The sequence below is a fragment of the Podarcis melisellensis genome (assembly GCF_964234715.1).
Source record: "Podarcis melisellensis genome assembly, chromosome: 15".
Taxonomy (NCBI): domain Eukaryota; kingdom Metazoa; phylum Chordata; class Lepidosauria; order Squamata; family Lacertidae; genus Podarcis; species Podarcis melisellensis.
In genome coordinates, this window is record NC_138532.1 from 18,430,858 (window position 1) to 18,448,501 (window position 17,644).

The 17,644-nt window shown below is 41.5% G+C and overlaps 1 protein-coding gene across 3 annotated transcripts in view; it reads left to right on the plus strand.

Annotated features, from left to right (window-relative positions):
- Positions 1–17,644, plus strand: part of USP28 (ubiquitin specific peptidase 28) — a 33,212-nt gene continuing 15,568 nt past the window's right edge. For all 3 annotated transcript variants that reach the window (XM_081889754.1, XM_081889755.1, XM_081889756.1), the window contains exons 1-13: positions 1–118; positions 5,232–5,309; positions 5,986–6,118; positions 6,841–6,958; positions 7,522–7,684; positions 9,394–9,480; positions 9,981–10,118; positions 11,546–11,619; positions 12,509–12,588; positions 13,692–13,840; positions 15,557–15,684; positions 15,864–15,959; positions 17,404–17,568. In XM_081889754.1, coding sequence (XP_081745880.1) covers positions 56–118; positions 5,232–5,309; positions 5,986–6,118; positions 6,841–6,958; positions 7,522–7,684; positions 9,394–9,480; positions 9,981–10,118; positions 11,546–11,619; positions 12,509–12,588; positions 13,692–13,840; positions 15,557–15,684; positions 15,864–15,959; positions 17,404–17,568 — 1,472 coding nt within the window. In that variant the 5' untranslated portion in view covers positions 1–55. The remainder of the gene's footprint in view (positions 119–5,231; positions 5,310–5,985; positions 6,119–6,840; positions 6,959–7,521; positions 7,685–9,393; positions 9,481–9,980; positions 10,119–11,545; positions 11,620–12,508; positions 12,589–13,691; positions 13,841–15,556; positions 15,685–15,863; positions 15,960–17,403; positions 17,569–17,644) is intronic.

Below are 17,644 nucleotides of genomic sequence, written 5' to 3' on the forward strand. Positions count from 1 at the left end.
AGCGTGGAGAGCTCGGGCCGCTTCTGTGGTGGCTGAGGAGGAGGCGGCGGGCGCGATGACGGCCGAGCTGCAGCAGGCCCAGGAGGGGGGCGCGGCTGCCGTCGAGAGCCAAGGACGGGTGAGGGATTGGGGGCCTGTCCGGGGGGGTTGTTCGTGAGAGAGAGAGTGAGTCCGAGCTGGGTCGCCTACCCGCGACGGTATACTGAGGAGAGGGAAGAAACCCGCGCCTCCTTTCCTTTTCACTTCTCTGCCTTCTCCCTTCTATCATCCCCCCCTACAAAAAAACAACAACCAAACCCTACTCTGGGTCTCAGTCTGTATACAATCAGATATAGCCGTTAATTTTAGCAATATTCATTAGTATTGCGATTATTATTTATTGCTGTTATATTCATCGCGGGTCACCTTTTCCTGTAAACACAAAAAAGTCTGCTGGTTCAATATTGCGTGTAGAAGTGTGCTTTGAGCGCCCTAAATAGAGCGCCCTAGATACTTGATGGATGAAGCTGTAAGTGGCAGAAGAAGAGGAGGGCCTTCGTGGGTTTACAGGACTTTTTTTCTTTGTGCGTCTTCTGTTTCCCCAAACGGAAAACTCTGAAAGTGGGGTCGTATCATTAGCAGGCAAACAAAGAGGAAGGAAGAAATTTCAGGTGCTGCGAATCAATTTATTGCGAGATGAGGCAGGTTTTTTGCCTCCCTTGCAGACACTTTTTCAAAGTGTTATTTTTCTAGAAAAAGAGATGCCATAACTCACTCTTGTTCTCTTATACTGTAATGGCAGTGGCAGCCACCTGAGAGGTGCTTGAACTGAGTTCTGGTGCTTTCCAGTGCGGAGGGGGAAAAGCCCTGCTCTTCTCTAAACTACTTAAAGTATCTTAATACTTGCTTGCTGTTTGTCCTTTCACACCCCTCAGATATGTATATCTTCATGATGTATCTACTAGTTTTGTACACACTTTTCTTTCGTCAGCTGGGTTTTGCGTTTCTCATGCACCTTTGACATTTATAGATGTGAACCTCCCTTGCTGCTCCTCAGAATCCCCCTTTCAGCATTCCTGCATGGGTAGGGGGATAATTAAAATTTATGGCTGCTTTTAATGGATTCTAGATGTGTGGTTTTAAGGTAGTGGCCTTACATTGGTCTAGATCTCTTTGAGGACCTTCGCCCAATAAAAGTAGTACTGTAAAGACTTTGCTTGGTTTTTATAGGAAAGTTCAGCTTGGCAAGCAATAGGCATGAGCTCGCTCTGATATGTAGGAATATTGCAGATTTGTTGATTCTGCCTTGTCAATTTGAGTGGCAAAAAACCAGCTAAGCAAGATCCACTTTGCACACTGAAATGTGCTGCTGCTAGTGATGCTGTTTGAAAAAGGTAGCTGTGACTTTATCTGTACATAGGTTGCAAAACCTGTGGTTGGATTGCTGCTTGTTGTGGTGATGCCCTGGTAATACAACCATCCCTTAAATCTGTGGAGCATATGACGTTTTTTGCTCCTGTTAAGACTGTCTTTGTTTCATTTATGTCAAGATAAGTTGTCTATACACTTAGTGGGAAAAGTGGCTGCTAGGCTGCTAAGTGGGGCAGCCCAATTGGACTATGGGGTCACCGGTCCTGAATGTGCTACAATGGTTGGCAATGACCTACCAGGCCAAATTCAAAGTATTAGTCCTTGCCTATGAAGCCTATCCACCATGTCTGACCCTACAATTGGCAGGTGAGACCTTATTGGTGGTGGTGCCACTCAGGGCTGCCTGGTTGTTGATCTTTGATAGGGTCTTTTCAGTGTCAGTTCACCATTTTTGGAATGTCATCCCTAATGAGGCACTTCTCTGTCTCTTATCATTGACTTTCAGGAGAAATTTTAAAACATTCCTGTTTATTCGGGAATGAATATTTATTCAGATGACTGAAATACACTGCTTTTGTCCATACCAAGATCGTTGGAAGGAATTGTTTTTAGATTGTTTTTTAATGTTTTATCATTGTTTTGTCTGGTGTCATGGTCTGCTTCAGGAGACAGGCATGATATAAATCAAATGAATAAAATAAATAGTTACATAAAACATACAGGTGACGAGCAGGATCTGTTTTTGGCTTGGCAACCCATTTTGTGGTAGCAAATGAAGCTTGTGAATCTGATAACTATAAATATTTTTTATTTATTTGAACTTAAGATGTTTCCTAGTCACCTCAATGGATCTAAGTTGAAAGAAAGAAAGAAAGAAAGAAAGAAAGAAAGAAAGAAAGAAAGAAAGAAAGAAAGAAAGAAAATTGCTATAGATTTTAAAAAGATTAATTAAGCCATATTTGGGTCTGGCCTTCACTCTTCTAAACAGAAGTACTTTACATAGTTTTCACTAATAGCTATTAACAACTACCAATGTGGTTTGACCAAACAGTGGTAGGTCAACTTATCACCGAACTTAAAATAAAACTTACTAAACCTCTGGGTAATGAAATTCCTTTCACAGTTGCTTGTTACAGTGAATATTAATCATAGTCTAATACTAATTTTAATTATCTGTCATGATGATGTCAAATTATTTTCTGAGGAGCAGACAGCTTTTTGGCAGGCTTGTATCATCTTCACAGAATGATGGTGTTCCCAATATTACAAAAATGACTTGCTGTGTGCCATTCAATGTTGACCAGTTGTGTGTGACGCTCAGTGAATTATATTCCTGTGATTAGTATTTTATTGAGCTAGATGCTTATTTAGTGCTGATTTTAGTGTTCTGTTCTGATATTTTTTGGAAATTGTCTTGGTGAGGATTTCGGCCCTTAAGGACATCTTATAAATATTTCAATTTGTTTTTAAAAAAGAAACCAGTTCCTGACAAATACCGTAATTTAACATGGTGCCTTAGGAACATAAACCTATCTAAATAGGTTGGAACTTGAATGATGTCTTTGCATCTGGAGTATACCCTTTTTGGGGGAGAGGGGTTGCGTGAATATAGTGAGAGTGGAATAATTATGTATAATGTAATGATTCCTAAACGGTATTTTATTTTCCTTCTGGGACTCTGGATGCGAGATTCATAATTGCCAGTATCTGAGTAAGAGGGTTCCTTACCAGTCAGTTTGTCTTTACCTGTTTTCCTTGCAGTTTAAAAAATGTTACTTGAATATCCACCCTTTCTGAATGCTAGCCAAACTATTCTGAAAATCAGCTATTTGATCTCCGGTATTTGGGCCCAGCTTGGTTTGTTAATAGGTGAATTTGCATGCCTTTTTCATATTTTGATAAAAAGGACCAGATTACTTTTTAGACCTTGGGAATTAATGAGACCTGGTTCCTGATTTTTTTCCCCTCCTCATTACCTGAATGGAAATTTATCAGTGTGGAATATTATACAGTCACACCTTGGGTTAAATGTGCTTCAGGTTGAGCGTTTTCAAGTTATGCTCCGCGGCGACCCAGAAGTAACGGAGCACGTTACTTCAGGGTTTTGCCACTCATGCATGCACAGATGCTCAAAATGACGTCATACATGGAAGCAGCGAAACGCGACCTGCGCAGATGCGTCTTACGTTCTACTCAGGATGTGAATGGGGCTCCGGAACGGATCCCGTTCGCATCCAAGGGTACCAATGTATTTTGGGTAAAATTTGGAGTAATTTGACCCTAGATGCTGCTATGCAACTACTCCTTAATATGCTTGCCTACTTCATAGAACCTCTAGAGTGAAGAAAAGCTGTGTTGTTGTTGTTGTTGTTTAGTCGTGTCCGACTCTTCATGACCCCATGCACCAGACCACGCCAGGCACTTCTGTCTTCCACTGCCTCCCACAGTTTTGTCAAACGCATGTTAGTAGCTTCGAGAACACTGTCCAACCATCTCGTCCTCTGTCATCCCCTTCTTGTGCCCTCAATCTTCCCAAAATCAGGGTCTTTTCCATGAAGTCTTCTCTTCTCATGAGGTGGCCAAAGTATTGGAGCCACAGCTTCAGGATCTGTCCTTCCAGTGAGCACTCAGGGCTGATTTCCTTCAGAATGGATAGGTGTGATCTTCTTGCAGTCCATTGGACTCTCAAGAGTCTCCTCCAGCACCATAATTCAAAAGCATCAATTCTTTGGCGATCAGCCTTCTTTGTGGTCCAGCTCTCACTTCCATACATCACTACTGGGAAAACCATAGCTTTAACTATATGGACCTTAGTCGGCAAGGTTATGTCTCTGTTTTTTTAAGAGAGAAAAGCTAGATCATTCTAACTCCACCAGCCAACTGGTTACAGGGCAGTTTGGAGAGGGTCTAGCGTGCTGTATATCTTTGGCACCTTGTTGTAAGTGAGAAATGACAAACCTAAATGGCATGTGCAGCCAGCTTAAAATAGCTCCTCATCAAACCCCTGCAAATTCCTGGACTGCTTACGTCTGATAGCATATGCTGCTGCTTTTTGGTAGAATAAATATGTAGACTGCTGGTCCCTCGCCCTGGTAAAGGGATATTTGAACTGGTATTGCTTAGGCCTGGCTATAATTCCTCCTTTAAAGGGCACATGCTCCTTTCTAATAAGGAGCTAGCTTTCACTGAGACATAAAATGGAATACCTACGGGTATTTGGAGAATATGTAAGCTTTTGAGTTGGACAGAATGCTTAATGGTATGTCTAGGTGATCAAATGTCTGCATCTAGAAAGGTCCAGAAAGGTACATTGACCTGTGGAGGCAACCATTGAACTTTCCCTTTTTGTGTTTCACTCATAGAGCCATTGGTCTGCCCTCCTTCCTTGTATGCAGAAGAAACCATCCACACTTTCTGGCTTAGCTGCATGTCCAGTCTAGGGCTTGATGTGTTTTTCTCAAACTGCAGTTGATAAGCAAAGATCAAACCCTGGCTACAGTTCATGGTTTAGGAATAAAAAACAACAACCATGGTCACTGGTTTTGGATGTAAATCTTGATTTAGGGATTGTAATTTTTTTCTTCACAGTTCAAGCTTAGGCGTATGCATGATTATTGAATCATTAGGTCTAGCTCATGTGTGAACTGTGCTGATGTTTCAACTTTCCCCAGCCTGGTACCCACCCTCCAGATGTTGCTGGACTCCATCTTCCATCAGCCCAGCCTGTGTGGCCATGGTGAAGGTTGATGGGAGCTGTAGTCCAGCAACATCCGGAGGGCACTGGATTGGAGAAGGCTGGTTGATACGGTATTGCCTCACTGTAAGTATCCTATTGTTATTCCCTTATTGACACGTACTTTCTTTGTCCCGTGTGAATGTAGAATGGCAATGTGCTCATCAACCAGCTCAGAGAGATCACAGGCATTCAGGATCCTTTGTTCCTCCACACAGCCCTGAAGGTAAGTATTCTTCTGCCACTGGTTGTTGCACTATGAATGTCAGACCTGCTCACCAAGCACCTTTCCTCTGCCTCCTCCTTCACTGTTGGGTCCTAATCACCCTTCCCTTAATCTCCGCTGCCTGTGTTCTTGCTGTGCTCTTGGCACTCTTTGTGTTGACCCCGTAGAGCCAGCAGAGGCAGCCATGTTTCCCCAAAGGGATTGCTTCAAGCCAGGAAAAACAACAGTATAAAGACAGCTGTCCATGCTGCCCCTCCTGACCTTTAAAAGCACCATCTTAAACATGTCACTTTTGCTTCAAGTTAGAATAAGAAGGATGTACAGAGAGAGCTTTTTAGTGGGCATTATCTTTCACTTGTATTACACCTCCAGAGAGGATCACCATCATTTACTGTGCCTCTCCTAGCTCAGGATATAATAGGACCCATTTAGGAGCATGTATGAAAATGTGGTTCCTGTTTGAAATGCTCTTTTCATTTTTATTGCCCTTCTTTAAAGCTGGACCCCACATCTCTTTAGAATAGTGTATAGGCAGAGCAGGATGGGAATTGTACTGTACTTTAAATCTTATTTTTTTCCAGTGAGTCTCCTGCATAAGCAATTGTTGACCTGAAATACTTCATCCTGTACGTATTTTCTTCCCGTGTTGCACAAATGCTTTGTTTTTTGTCCTTAGGCTGCTGATGGAAACTTAATTCAAGCCGTTAGTTTCCTCACAGAACATCACGCTAAAGAGTCAGGGCAAGAAGCTGTTGCTGCAGAACCATCTGACAGTGAAGGAAGTGCAGTCGGCAAAAATCAGGCAACCAGTAGGTGACTTCTTGCCTTTACCTGAAATATTCTTGCCACAGTTGGATGCATTTTTGGGGAATGCTATATATAGGTTGTGAAAACTTGAGCCATAGGCTCAGTCCCATTTATAAAGAGACACTTTGCTGGGGCTAATGAAAGACAAGTATGGACCCATTAACAGTTGGATTAGATGAAGAGGCTTGATCATTCCAATTTCATTGTTATGATGATGGGGTGAAGGGGCAATAGATTGAAACGGAAACATTGCGATGAGATAGCAATAGCAACAGTGTTTTTGTAATTATATGCTTACATGGATGAGAGCACATTAATTCTGTTAGATGGGAAATGAGCTTACATGTGGCTGGCTGCAAGCCAGGACCTCATCTAGAACTCCAGTCACTTCAGTTGCACACAGTCCTCCAGTCAAAATCTGGATTAAACTGCTTTGACCATCTGTGGGATGTGTGTCCTCATCATTGGAGTGAGTTTGAAAACCATTGTCTTAACATGACCGTCCAAGTTTAATTGTCCATAGAAAGCCTCTTGTTTGGGTGGTGTTTGGAGTTTGTCTTTGCCAGTGCTTTTGGAAAGCATCAGTGTGAAAATGCCTATGCAGTGTTTTGCTTTTAAACTGTTGCCTCCCTGTTTGAAAACCAGTAAAATACTGTGTCTTGGACTGGCTTTGTGAGGGGCACCTTCACTCTACTTAAATAGTGATAGCCACTTTGGTTTCCAGGTCCAGCTGAAGCAACAGAAGATGATGAAGCTAATCTGCAGGAAGCTGTTTCTTCTGGAGCCCTTGATTTTCCAAGTGTTCAAGTTGTAGAGAAAGATCCAGATGCAACAGCGAATGTGTATGCTGTGCTCTGCCTTTTTCTTTTCTTTGTGCATGTTATCAAATTCCTATCCTGCCCTTCTAAGGATCCATGGGCAACAAACAACCAAACAGTAAAACAATACACCAGTCAGTACAGAAAGGGCAGCAGATACCTGTGTCATCGCCATATTTACTCCCTAAGTATCTATGAAGCGCCTTGGACTATATTTTATTCACACTCTGGAAGAATGGTCTTTATTGGCACTGTTTACCCAGGTTGTGTTCAGGTCAGCAAGATGTTCTCCTCTTGTACATCTCCCACACAGTCTGGTCCTCCGCCTGCCACATTCCATTGTTATCCCAGATAATGTAATCTGATCCCTACAGAATATGATCAAAAGTCAGCCCAAAAAGGTGTGCCCTGCCACAACACCTCTACAGCTGACCACAACAGCCTATGCTGTTAATTGGGGGTGGGTTAAATATAGTTACTCTTCAGTTTTGCAGTTTCCAATCAGAAGCATGGGAAGTTTTGTGTGAACACAACCCGAATACAATGTAATTTTTGTCACTGATTTGTTGATTTGTGTTCCCTGGCAGAGTTTATGAACCAAGTGTGGCTGAAAGTAACAATCGGTCCAAACGGAAACGGTGTGATGTCTGGGGAGAGACTGCTGCCCAGAGTGAGTGGAGGAGAGCAGGCGACTGGCCAGTAGGGATGAAAAACATTGGAAATACTTGCTGGTTCAGTGCAGTCATACAGGTAAGATGGCGCCTCTAGTTCTTGAGTGCCATCTGCCAGGGCAAAATGGAGAACTTGTGGCCCTCTAGATGTTGCTGGACTCTCAGATTACTTGGGCCATTGGGTACATTTCAAATTGTGATTGAGTGCTGTGGGCACTAGTCACAAACTGACTGCCATGGGGGCATGGTATAACATTATTGCTCTATTCCCCTGCCCTAAGACTACCTCATGTTTCCTATAGGGAGTCAGCTATTTCCTGCTGGTCAAATGGTGGAGTTAAAGGCCCAAGAACCCTTGTACATTCTTTCCCTGATCCATAAAATTGGATGCTGCTTTTATAATGTTTTATACTATTTATACACTGCTTAGGGTTTTGGGTTTTTTTTTAAGTGGCTTTGAAGTACTTTTAAATAAACCATCCTTGACCATTGGCCATGCCTGCTGGGGCTGATGGGAGTTCCAACCCTGTGCTAGGGCAATGCTTCTAGGGTATTTGATACTTTGTGTTAATTTAAGGTTGGCTGTGGTCAGACATATCCATTGCATTCAGCATTCTCTTTAATACCTATGTATTTAATACCTATGGTGTGATGTGTGAAAAACAAGTAAGCATTGTTATGGCTTCCACTTGCAATTTACCAATTGGTGTTTGAATTCTAGGTGCCACATATATGGCACATCAGGAAAAGCCAGAGATCAGGATTCTGCCAGAGACTTGTCTTATAATGGGGGTGGGGTGCAGAGGGTACTGCACATTCATTCTAACAGGGATCCATGGTAGTTGGACAGTACTTTTTAATGTAAGAGTTGGTGTGTGTGTGTGTGAGAGAGAGAGAGAGACCCTGGCCGCCTTATGGGAGAAAATGGTGTCAAGCTATCTCTGATGCCTATTTGCCATGGGGTCCAGTAATTGGGACGCGGGTGGCGCTGTGGGTAAAAGCCTCAGCGCCTAGGGCTTGCCGATCGTCAGGTCGGCGGTTCGAATCACCGCGGCGGGGTTCGCTCCCGTTGCTCGGTCCCAGCGCCTGCCAACCTAGCAGTTCGAAAGCACCCTCGGGTGCAAGTAGATAAATAGGGACCGCTTTCTAGCGGGAAGGTAAACGGCGTTTCCGTGTGCAGCTCTGGCCAGAGCAGCGATGTCATGCTGGCCACGTGATCCGGAAGTGTCTTCGGACAGCGCTGGCCCCTGGCCTCTTGAGTGAGATGGGCGCACAACCTCAGAGTCTGGCAAGACTGGCCCGTACGGGCAGGGGTACCTTTACCTTTACCAGTAATAATAATAATTAATAATAATAATTTAGGTATTTATTATTTATACCCCGCCCACCTGGCTGGGTTTCCCCAGCCACTTTGGGCAGCTCCCAACAGAATTAAAAGCACAATACAACATCAAACATTAAAAACCTCCCTAAAGAGGGCTGCCTTCAGATGTCTTCTAAAAGTCAGTAGGATTGGGAGTGCTTTGTATGTTTCACTGGCTTTAGTGGGAGAGCTGAGCACATGCCAACATCTTTCTGTTACAATGATTAAGGTCTACTTCAGAGCAGCAGTTTGTCTCTGCACAGTGTACATGCTTCTGTGACATCAAAAAATGTGTAGGAAACGCATAGCCTTTGAACTTATCATGAACGCTGGCCTACAAAGAGTGTTGTGTTCTGAACTGAGATCCAATTACAGTCTTGCTTTGATCAGATGAGGCAGTGGTTTAATTTAAGGGTTTTTGTCAGTCTCTCTTCCAGCTGCCAGAATTCCGCCGGTTGGTTCTTAGCTACTCCCTTCCAGAGAGTGTACTGGAAAATTGTCAAAGCCAAAGCGTAAGTGCTGTCTGAACAAGGGCAGGTTGCTCATTTTCTAATAGTTGTACTGTCTAAAATTAGAATGAACCTGGCTGATTTTGATAAGTTCATGAATCTAAAACATGTACTTGGTTTGAAACTGGCTTCAGACTTCATCAGAGTTTGAAGCTGGTTTGTTTTGCCACAGCTGGTATCATGATTTCTTCAATATCTAGTTTATTATTTCAGGCAGAGTAAGGGACTGTGTATGAATATTCTTAAACATTTTTGCATTGTAATACATTAGGCGTTCTCTAACTGCTTACTTTCAATGTTTCCAAACCTCTCAGCCTCCTTGAATATTGCCCTGAGTACTAAATGGGCAGCTTCCCAGTACTTGTCCTTTTCTTTGTTTATACCTTGCCTTTGCCATCATCAATCTTGACCTCTGTGCTATTTCTGTTGGTAAAATGCTAGCTCCTGTTACAAAGGATTGCTCAGGTTGTCATTTCTGCAATTCATTGTGCTTTTTCATTCAGAAAAAGAGGAACATCGCGTTCATGCAGGAACTTCAGTATCTCTTTGCTTTAATGCTGGGAACACCCTGTAAATTTGTAGACCCTTCCGCAGCCCTGGACCGTCTCAGATGTGCGTTCAGTTCACCTGAGGAGCAGCAGGTAATTAGGATGGTTGTGCCACCAACCTTGATTGTGATCTATAAAGTGGGTGTGTGACTTTAAAACATAGCAGAGGCATCTCAACCTCTCTCCCTACATCTTAAATGGGATGTTTTCTAGTCCATGTGCCCCACCATGAAGACATACTTAAAGTGGCTTGGGGCAGGAGGCTTCCCATTGTCTTCCACCTTTCCCAGCTATTACCTTATGAGGATTCTGGGAATCATCCCGGAACTATTTGCTTGTGCTTGAAGAGAACATTGTCAAAATTTAGTTGGCCTCTGCTAAAATATCAGAGTGGTTTGTGTGTAGCTAGCTAGTGTGGTGATGATGATGGTGATGATAGTGATGATAATAGCAATTCTATTATTTATAACCCGCCCATCTGGCTGGGTTTCCCAGCCACTCTGGGCGGCTCCCAGCGGAATATTAAAAACACGATAAAACATCAAACATTAAAAACTTCCCTAAACAGGGCTGCCTTCAGGTGTCTTCTAAAAGTCAGATAGTTGTTTATTTCCTTGACATCTGATGGAAGGGTGGTACACAGGGCGGGCACCACCACCAAGAAGGCCCTCTGCCTGGTTCCCTTAATCTCACTTCTTGCAGTGAGGGAACTGCCAGAAGGCCCTCGCCACTGGACCTCAGTGTCTGGGCTGAACGATGGGGGTGGAGACACTCCTTCATGTATACTGGGCCAAGGCTGTTTAGGGCTTTAAAGGTCAGCACCAACACTTTGAATTGTGCTCGGAAACCTACTGGGAGCCAATGTAGGTCTTTTAGGACCAGTGTTTTTTTTTTGTTTGTTTTATATAAATATTTATTAAGGTTTTTTAAGAAGAAAATACAATAATAATAAACATTATTGCTTTGTTTTAACAAAGTTTCGTAATATTCTTGAGCTTCCTCACGTCTCCCGCTCCCATTTACATCTTTAATAATTTTTGTCAAGCAAATTATCATCTTATTTCCAAATCTATAACCACATGCTTAAATATCAATTCTTAATCTATTTTAATGATGGCCAATTATTTATAACCAAGCATCCTTCTTAACATTCCACTAAATCACAATATTTCTGCAGGTAGGTCTTGAATTTCTTCCAATCTTCTTCAATCCTTTCTTCTCCCAGGTCTCGGATTCTGCCAGTCTAGGACCAGTGTTATATGGTCTTGGTGGTCACTCCCATTCACCAGTCTAGCTGCTGCATTCTGCATTAGTCTGATGGCTCTTCCTGTGCATATGTGTTTTGAAATGCCTCTCTTTATTTATGCATGTATTCAGTCAGTCTCTGTGTTACAGCTCACAAGAATAGGAACAGTGGGTTCTGTTGCAAACACAATACAAAAACAGTAGTTGCTAAAAACAACAGACTAAACTTGCTGGTAATTAGCATTTTGGCATTAAGTGTCTTGTCTTTCTTCTAGCAAGATGTGAGCGAGTTCACCCACAAACTTCTGGATTGGTTGGAGGATGCTTTTCAGCTGGCTGTGAATGTTAAGTGAGTCTGGAGAAACTTTAGTTGAACAATAAGTTTGGTATATGACACATCATTGAATACCCTTTCCTTCTTTCCATTGAGAATAGGGTAGCATTTAACATTGTGAGATTATAGCAATATTTCCTACCATGTGCTGCAGCTTGTTTAGGTGGTGGGGAAGACATCTTGAATTAAGCAAGAAGCTCTAGTTCATATTTCAATACATGATAAACTTTCTAAGCAAATGGGGCATTCCAAATTATGTAAGTTGCCTGTATTAATAGCTCCCTGTTCAACTTCCTATGACTCTAGGAGCTTGACATAGTTGGCTTTTGTATCTAAACTGTCTGTTGAAACTTGGGAAGCATCATTTTCATAATAGCTAGAGTCAGTATGGCAGAATGTGAGTATCTGAAACAGTGTTTGAGGCTCTGAATATTCTGGGCTATGTCACTTTAGACTACAGGAGAAAGCTCACGGGATGAAATGCTTTCTCACGGGGGAGGGGGACGAATTCCCTGCCTGTAGAAGACTGGTTCATTTGGGGAGAACAGTTCTAGCCTGCCCTCCTTGGTAACATGCTAGTTTTGGGTGAAGCATGGAATCTGTTATATAGAGGAACATTCCATCACATGATTCCATCATCTGCAGCCTTGGCAAAGGTCTCCTGTCTGAGTGGGACCTAGGCCTAAACCATAGTTTTCTAACAAACTGATAACTGCATATTTCAAGTTCATATCCCCTGTCCTTTTATACAAGCCACCTGTCATTTTATTCCATTTTCAGGCACCTAAGGATTGTAGATAAAAGCCTTGGTTTTTATTTTATTTTATTTAAAAAAAACACTTTGTATTCCTGAGTCCAATGAATTTGTCATGTCTTTATTTGATTGATTGATTGATTTCTGCAGTGGTAACTCACAGGACAAATCTGAGAATCCAATGGTTCAGCTTTTTTATGGAACTTTCCTTACTGAAGGTATTCATGAAGGTAAGGTAGAAGGGTGTTAATTTAATCCTCTTTACATTGATTTGTGTCCTTAGCTGGACTCTGTCTGGGCACTGGGCACTGTTGCAGATAGGTCTGTTTTGGCCGCAGTCCAAGCAAAATTAAGCATTTGCAGCTCCCTCTTATGTCAGTAGTGGGACATTTAAATATCCACATTAGCTTACTATTGAAATTAATGAAAGTGCTCAATTACCATGGTTATGAAAATCCTTTCCAAGGGGTAGAGCCTTGAGCAGGAGCACTCCAAGGAATTGACGGTGGGTTCACAGCAATATTTTGTTCTTGTAGATTTCTCCTTAAATTCTGAAGCAAGCAGTCATGCATGCTGTTCACTCATATGCAGAAATGTGTGAGTCTCCCTGCCTTGGAAGGTTCGGTGAACTGCATCACTAGGAAGTTTCTATGTTCACGAGAGAACTATCACTAATCTTGACTATTACCAAATAATACCACAGCTGTAGTTGATACGCCGCACAATCAAACGAAGTTCCAAGTAGCCTTATTGTACAAGGACAAAGAGCTAGGACGATATCTACTTTTACCTCCCCACCCCCATTTTATGTTGTTATTTCTATGTATATTATGCTATGGCAATACGGCTAATGCAATAAAATCTATTTTGATTTTCTATTTTGATTTGACTATTACCAAAAAAAAAAAAAAACTTACCAAAAAATACAAAACTAATATCCTCATATGTTATCCACATGCGATGAGAATGTAAGGAATACTTGCAATATTCCCAAATTTGTTATTAATATTGGCCCTAAATCAGGAAAAAGTAGGAAAGAATAAGCATTATTATTTTATTATTTATATGCCACTTATCTTACTGTGTTGCCCCAGCCACTCTGGGCAGCTCCCAGCAAAATCTATAGAGCCATTACACTGTGCTGAAGGCTTATTAAAAACTGTAATATGTTTATATTGACCAGTCAATTGAAAAGAAAACCACAAAACCATTATTTGGCTTAGCTTTAATAAAAACCTCTTTGCAATATCTAGATATATCTGTAAAGAGATATTCTGGTGTGTGCTTGGTTTTATGAAAAGCTGGCTTTTGACTTTTCTCCTTTCATGTTCAGGCAAGACCTTTTCCAAAATAGAGACATTTGGCCAGTACCCCCTGCAGGTAAATGGTTATAAGAACTTGCATGGATGTTTGGAAGGCGCCATGGTAGAGGGGGAGACTGAACCGTCGTCATCTAATCAGTCAGTGAAGTATGGGCAAGAGGTTAGTTCTACACGATTCATCAATTTTACTTACAGGCAACAGAGAAAAGACAAACATGATCCCAAATGAGAAATTGTAAAAAGTATTGTGAAGCTCACATTTTACGTGGGAATAGTTAAGGGTACAGTATTTCGTGGCTGACATGTTCATCAAAGCTAGCATGCCTGGGTTGTATAACTGATGACTTCCCACATAACCTGTCCAGCATTTACCTTGCAGTAAAAGGGTCTGCTTATTATGTGTAAGTGTGATAAAGTGTTTCTCTTTCTATTGAAGCCTACCCGTACCCGAGTAGGGAGGAACCACTGCCTCCATATTTTCGGAGGGTAAAAGTACAGTTCTTAACTTTATGGTATGCTTTTTTTTGTAATTCATCTTTTCCCTCTTCGTGTATACTACACTTTTCATTTTCATCCTAAAAAAATTAAAAAATCTTCTGCCTCCACCTATCTTGCTCTTTCTGCTTTTTGATTTAAATCATGACCCAATCATATGCTGCTTAGACATATTTGAAAGCTGTTCAGAACTACTTTAAACTACCTAAAGCATCTCTCTTTATAAGAATTGTTTATGAACACATGGCAAAGAATGAAAAATAAAGTTTTGCATTCTGGCAGGCAGTTGAATGAAAGGAGACTCTGCTGCTGTTTAAGGTCCATCTGTGCAATATTGGTACTTTCTTCTGCAGCATGTGATGTCCCTTGATAGGGCTGATTGGCTCTATGTTGAAAATAATGTCAGGTTTTCTAAATTACCCACCTAATCTCCCAGGGCTTCACTGTAAGACAAATCATCTTGAGTGATTTCAGCTCCGTAGTTTAGGATCCCAGGAAGCTTAAAAGCAAAAATCTTAGCCAGAGGCAATTTTTTACTTAACCCTTTAAGTCTTTTTTGTATATCTCCAGCCACCTTAGAACTGCATCTTAAATCGGAACCTTTCTGTTCACATTGCGAAGGCGGCTTTAGGAGGCTGATGTGTTGGGAATAGTCAGGAATGCTCTCACTCTGTTCAGTTAATAGGAGTTAGTTCTGCTTTCTCGTCTATAGTTAAATTATCAGCTTTTGTGGGATTAAAGAATAAGGATTGCTTTTTAAGAAACATAGATTTTTTTTTAAATGTCCCTATGTTAGATTCAACTGCCAAGGTAAAAGTTGTGGCAACTAGGATAACTTTTAAAAAGTGCATCAGGCCAACTAATTACAAATAGCTCTAAACAGAGGGTGTGATTTATTTATTTTTTATCGTGCAAGCTTTGTCTAGCTTTAGATGCCAGAAGGCTATTAAAAGCTTAGAAGATGGAACCATTGGCAGGATATTTCCATTGTGGATTTTAATATCAGCAGCTAGAAAACTCTGCTCAGTGTCTATTTGAAACAGTTTCCGACTTGGCAGTTTTTAGTTGTGATTGTAAGACTTGTTTGGGTTGCTCTGTAACATTAAGCCTTTGTACACACCCAGCAATTTAAGGTGGGCTCAGCTTGACTTTAAAATCAGTATTCAGAAATAGCTTATAACTAAATGTACAAAATAACATACATTGATTCCCCCTCCCCCCTGGGTATGGCGCATGACTTCCTATGGTCGATAGATATGGTGAGATCTCTGGTGTCTTACATATTTTCTGTAATTAGGTCCTGATTGAAGCTGCTTGAAAATTACGTGAAGAAAGTCTAGTATCCTTCTCCTGTCCTAAAACCTTTTTTTGTGTGTTCCAGCGCTGGTTTACAAAACTTCCTCCCGTGTTGACTTTTGAACTTTCCCGTTTTGAGTTCAATCAGTCGCTTGGGCAGCCAGAGAAGATACACAACAAGCTAGAATTTCCACAGATAATTTATATGGACAGGTGAGATGTTAACTGGTAGTATCATATGCAAAAGCTCAGAGCATCAGACTTTACCCTCAAGGCCTGCTAGAGTAATATTGGCATGACTGCATCAGTCTTTATAATGATTCATGTGTACTTTTGAATGGGAGGATTGATGCTACAAAAAGAGACCACACAAATAAGTGTTTCTCCTTTAGGTTCCTGTATGGTAACAAAAAGCTTGTTCAAGCCAAAAGAGAAGAGATCAAGAAACTGAAGGATCAGATAACGGTTCTACAACAGAAATTGGAAAGGTAGGTGGTCAGCTTTTCGAACTACAAAACTTCATGTTTCCATATTCAGACTGTTATATATGGTGGTCAGTCCATGATTAGAGCAGCAGTGTCTATATCACCTTTCCCCACATGTAATTAATATGAACGCATTGGACTGGTGTGTTTTTCACTCAGTTTGGGATCTGTGAGTGCAATCTTGGCATCCACATCTCTCCAGTCATTTCAATGATCTCTCAGAGTGGCAAGGAAAAGCTTTCTATGACTTCTCCCTATTCTCCAGCCCACAAAGGGCCATATGACTGTTACAATATTGAAGCAATGCTGCTGCAAAGTGCTAGCTTGAAAAGTAAACATGATGGGAATGTTGGGACTGCCCGTGGGAAACAGAGGGACAGTCAATTCACAGTGCAAGAAGTTTTTGTCACCACACTGCTGGAGTTTGAAGAGAGCAGTCATGTTTTTTGTAACGTTGCAAAGACAGAAATAAAAGCATGTAAATACATTTCTGTCTATCTCTTTCCCTGCCAGGGGGGGCAGGAAAGAGGGGGGGTGTTCTTCTCACGTTTGAGAAGAATCGCCGATCGAGACCTTGCCTGCGCTTGCTGGGGAATGCAGCCAGGGAGGTCAACAGGGAATCAAGCCGGGTGCATGGGATTGTTGCCAGTTTCTCCTGATATGGGCTTGAATTCCCAACAATGACTACATACTGCTTCTATCTAGCCACATTTATTATAGCTGCTGGATGTGTCCAAAGCAAATTTCCTGAAGAGGGCAAGCTTTTATCCAGCATTGGACACACACACACACACACACACACACACACACGGACATGGATTGAAGGCTTGGCTGTTAAGCTTCTCATGGCTGAGTAACAGTGGCTTGTAGTTGAGACACAATAAGTTCCTTAACTGGTCATTGGCATTCCACCATGAACAATAACTTTTACTTTATATTACTGTTGGGTAATATAGGCAAATACTGCAATAATTAACACTGCTTGTTTTGGGGCCCATCTTATGTTCAAGGAAGTAGTCTCCATGCGTGTTGACTGACTTTTAGAAAGGCCTACAAACAGATGCCTCTTCCTTCTTGGGTTATTATGCCTGACATTATAGAATCCAACTTTCAGTGGTAGTTTATCATGCAGTTTTTCTTGGTAGTTAAAATTGAAATTAGATTTACAGTAGTACTTGGGCATATGCAAGATATTTAAAGGGAAAGCCCAATTGGTCGCTAATGCTTCCTTAAATAACTATTGTAGCTTTGATCCCGTTAGAATATTTTTTTTAAAAAAAATATTTTTATTAAGCTGTGGTTTTTTTTTGAAAGAAACACAACATAAACTAAAATTATTCCGTTAGAATAATTTAAAGTATACAGGGATTCAATAAACTTAATTGGTGTTTTTATAAAGTAGGATATAAATAACATGTCATAATTCTCTTTGATTTACTCTCTTTAGGTACACAAGATACGGTTCTGGTGCCAGCCGCTTCCCTTTGCCAGACATGCTGCAGTATGTTCTTGAATTTGCAGGTACTAGGCTGCCCGGGGCTGCCCCCTGCACTCAAGACTTGACACCAGTAGCTGAATGCCAAACTTCAGAGACTTCTCCAACGCAAAGCAGGTAAAGAACTGATTTTCGTAAGATATCATTTGCAGCCTCACCTTGACTCCAGAAATCTTGGGATCCTTTTATATAT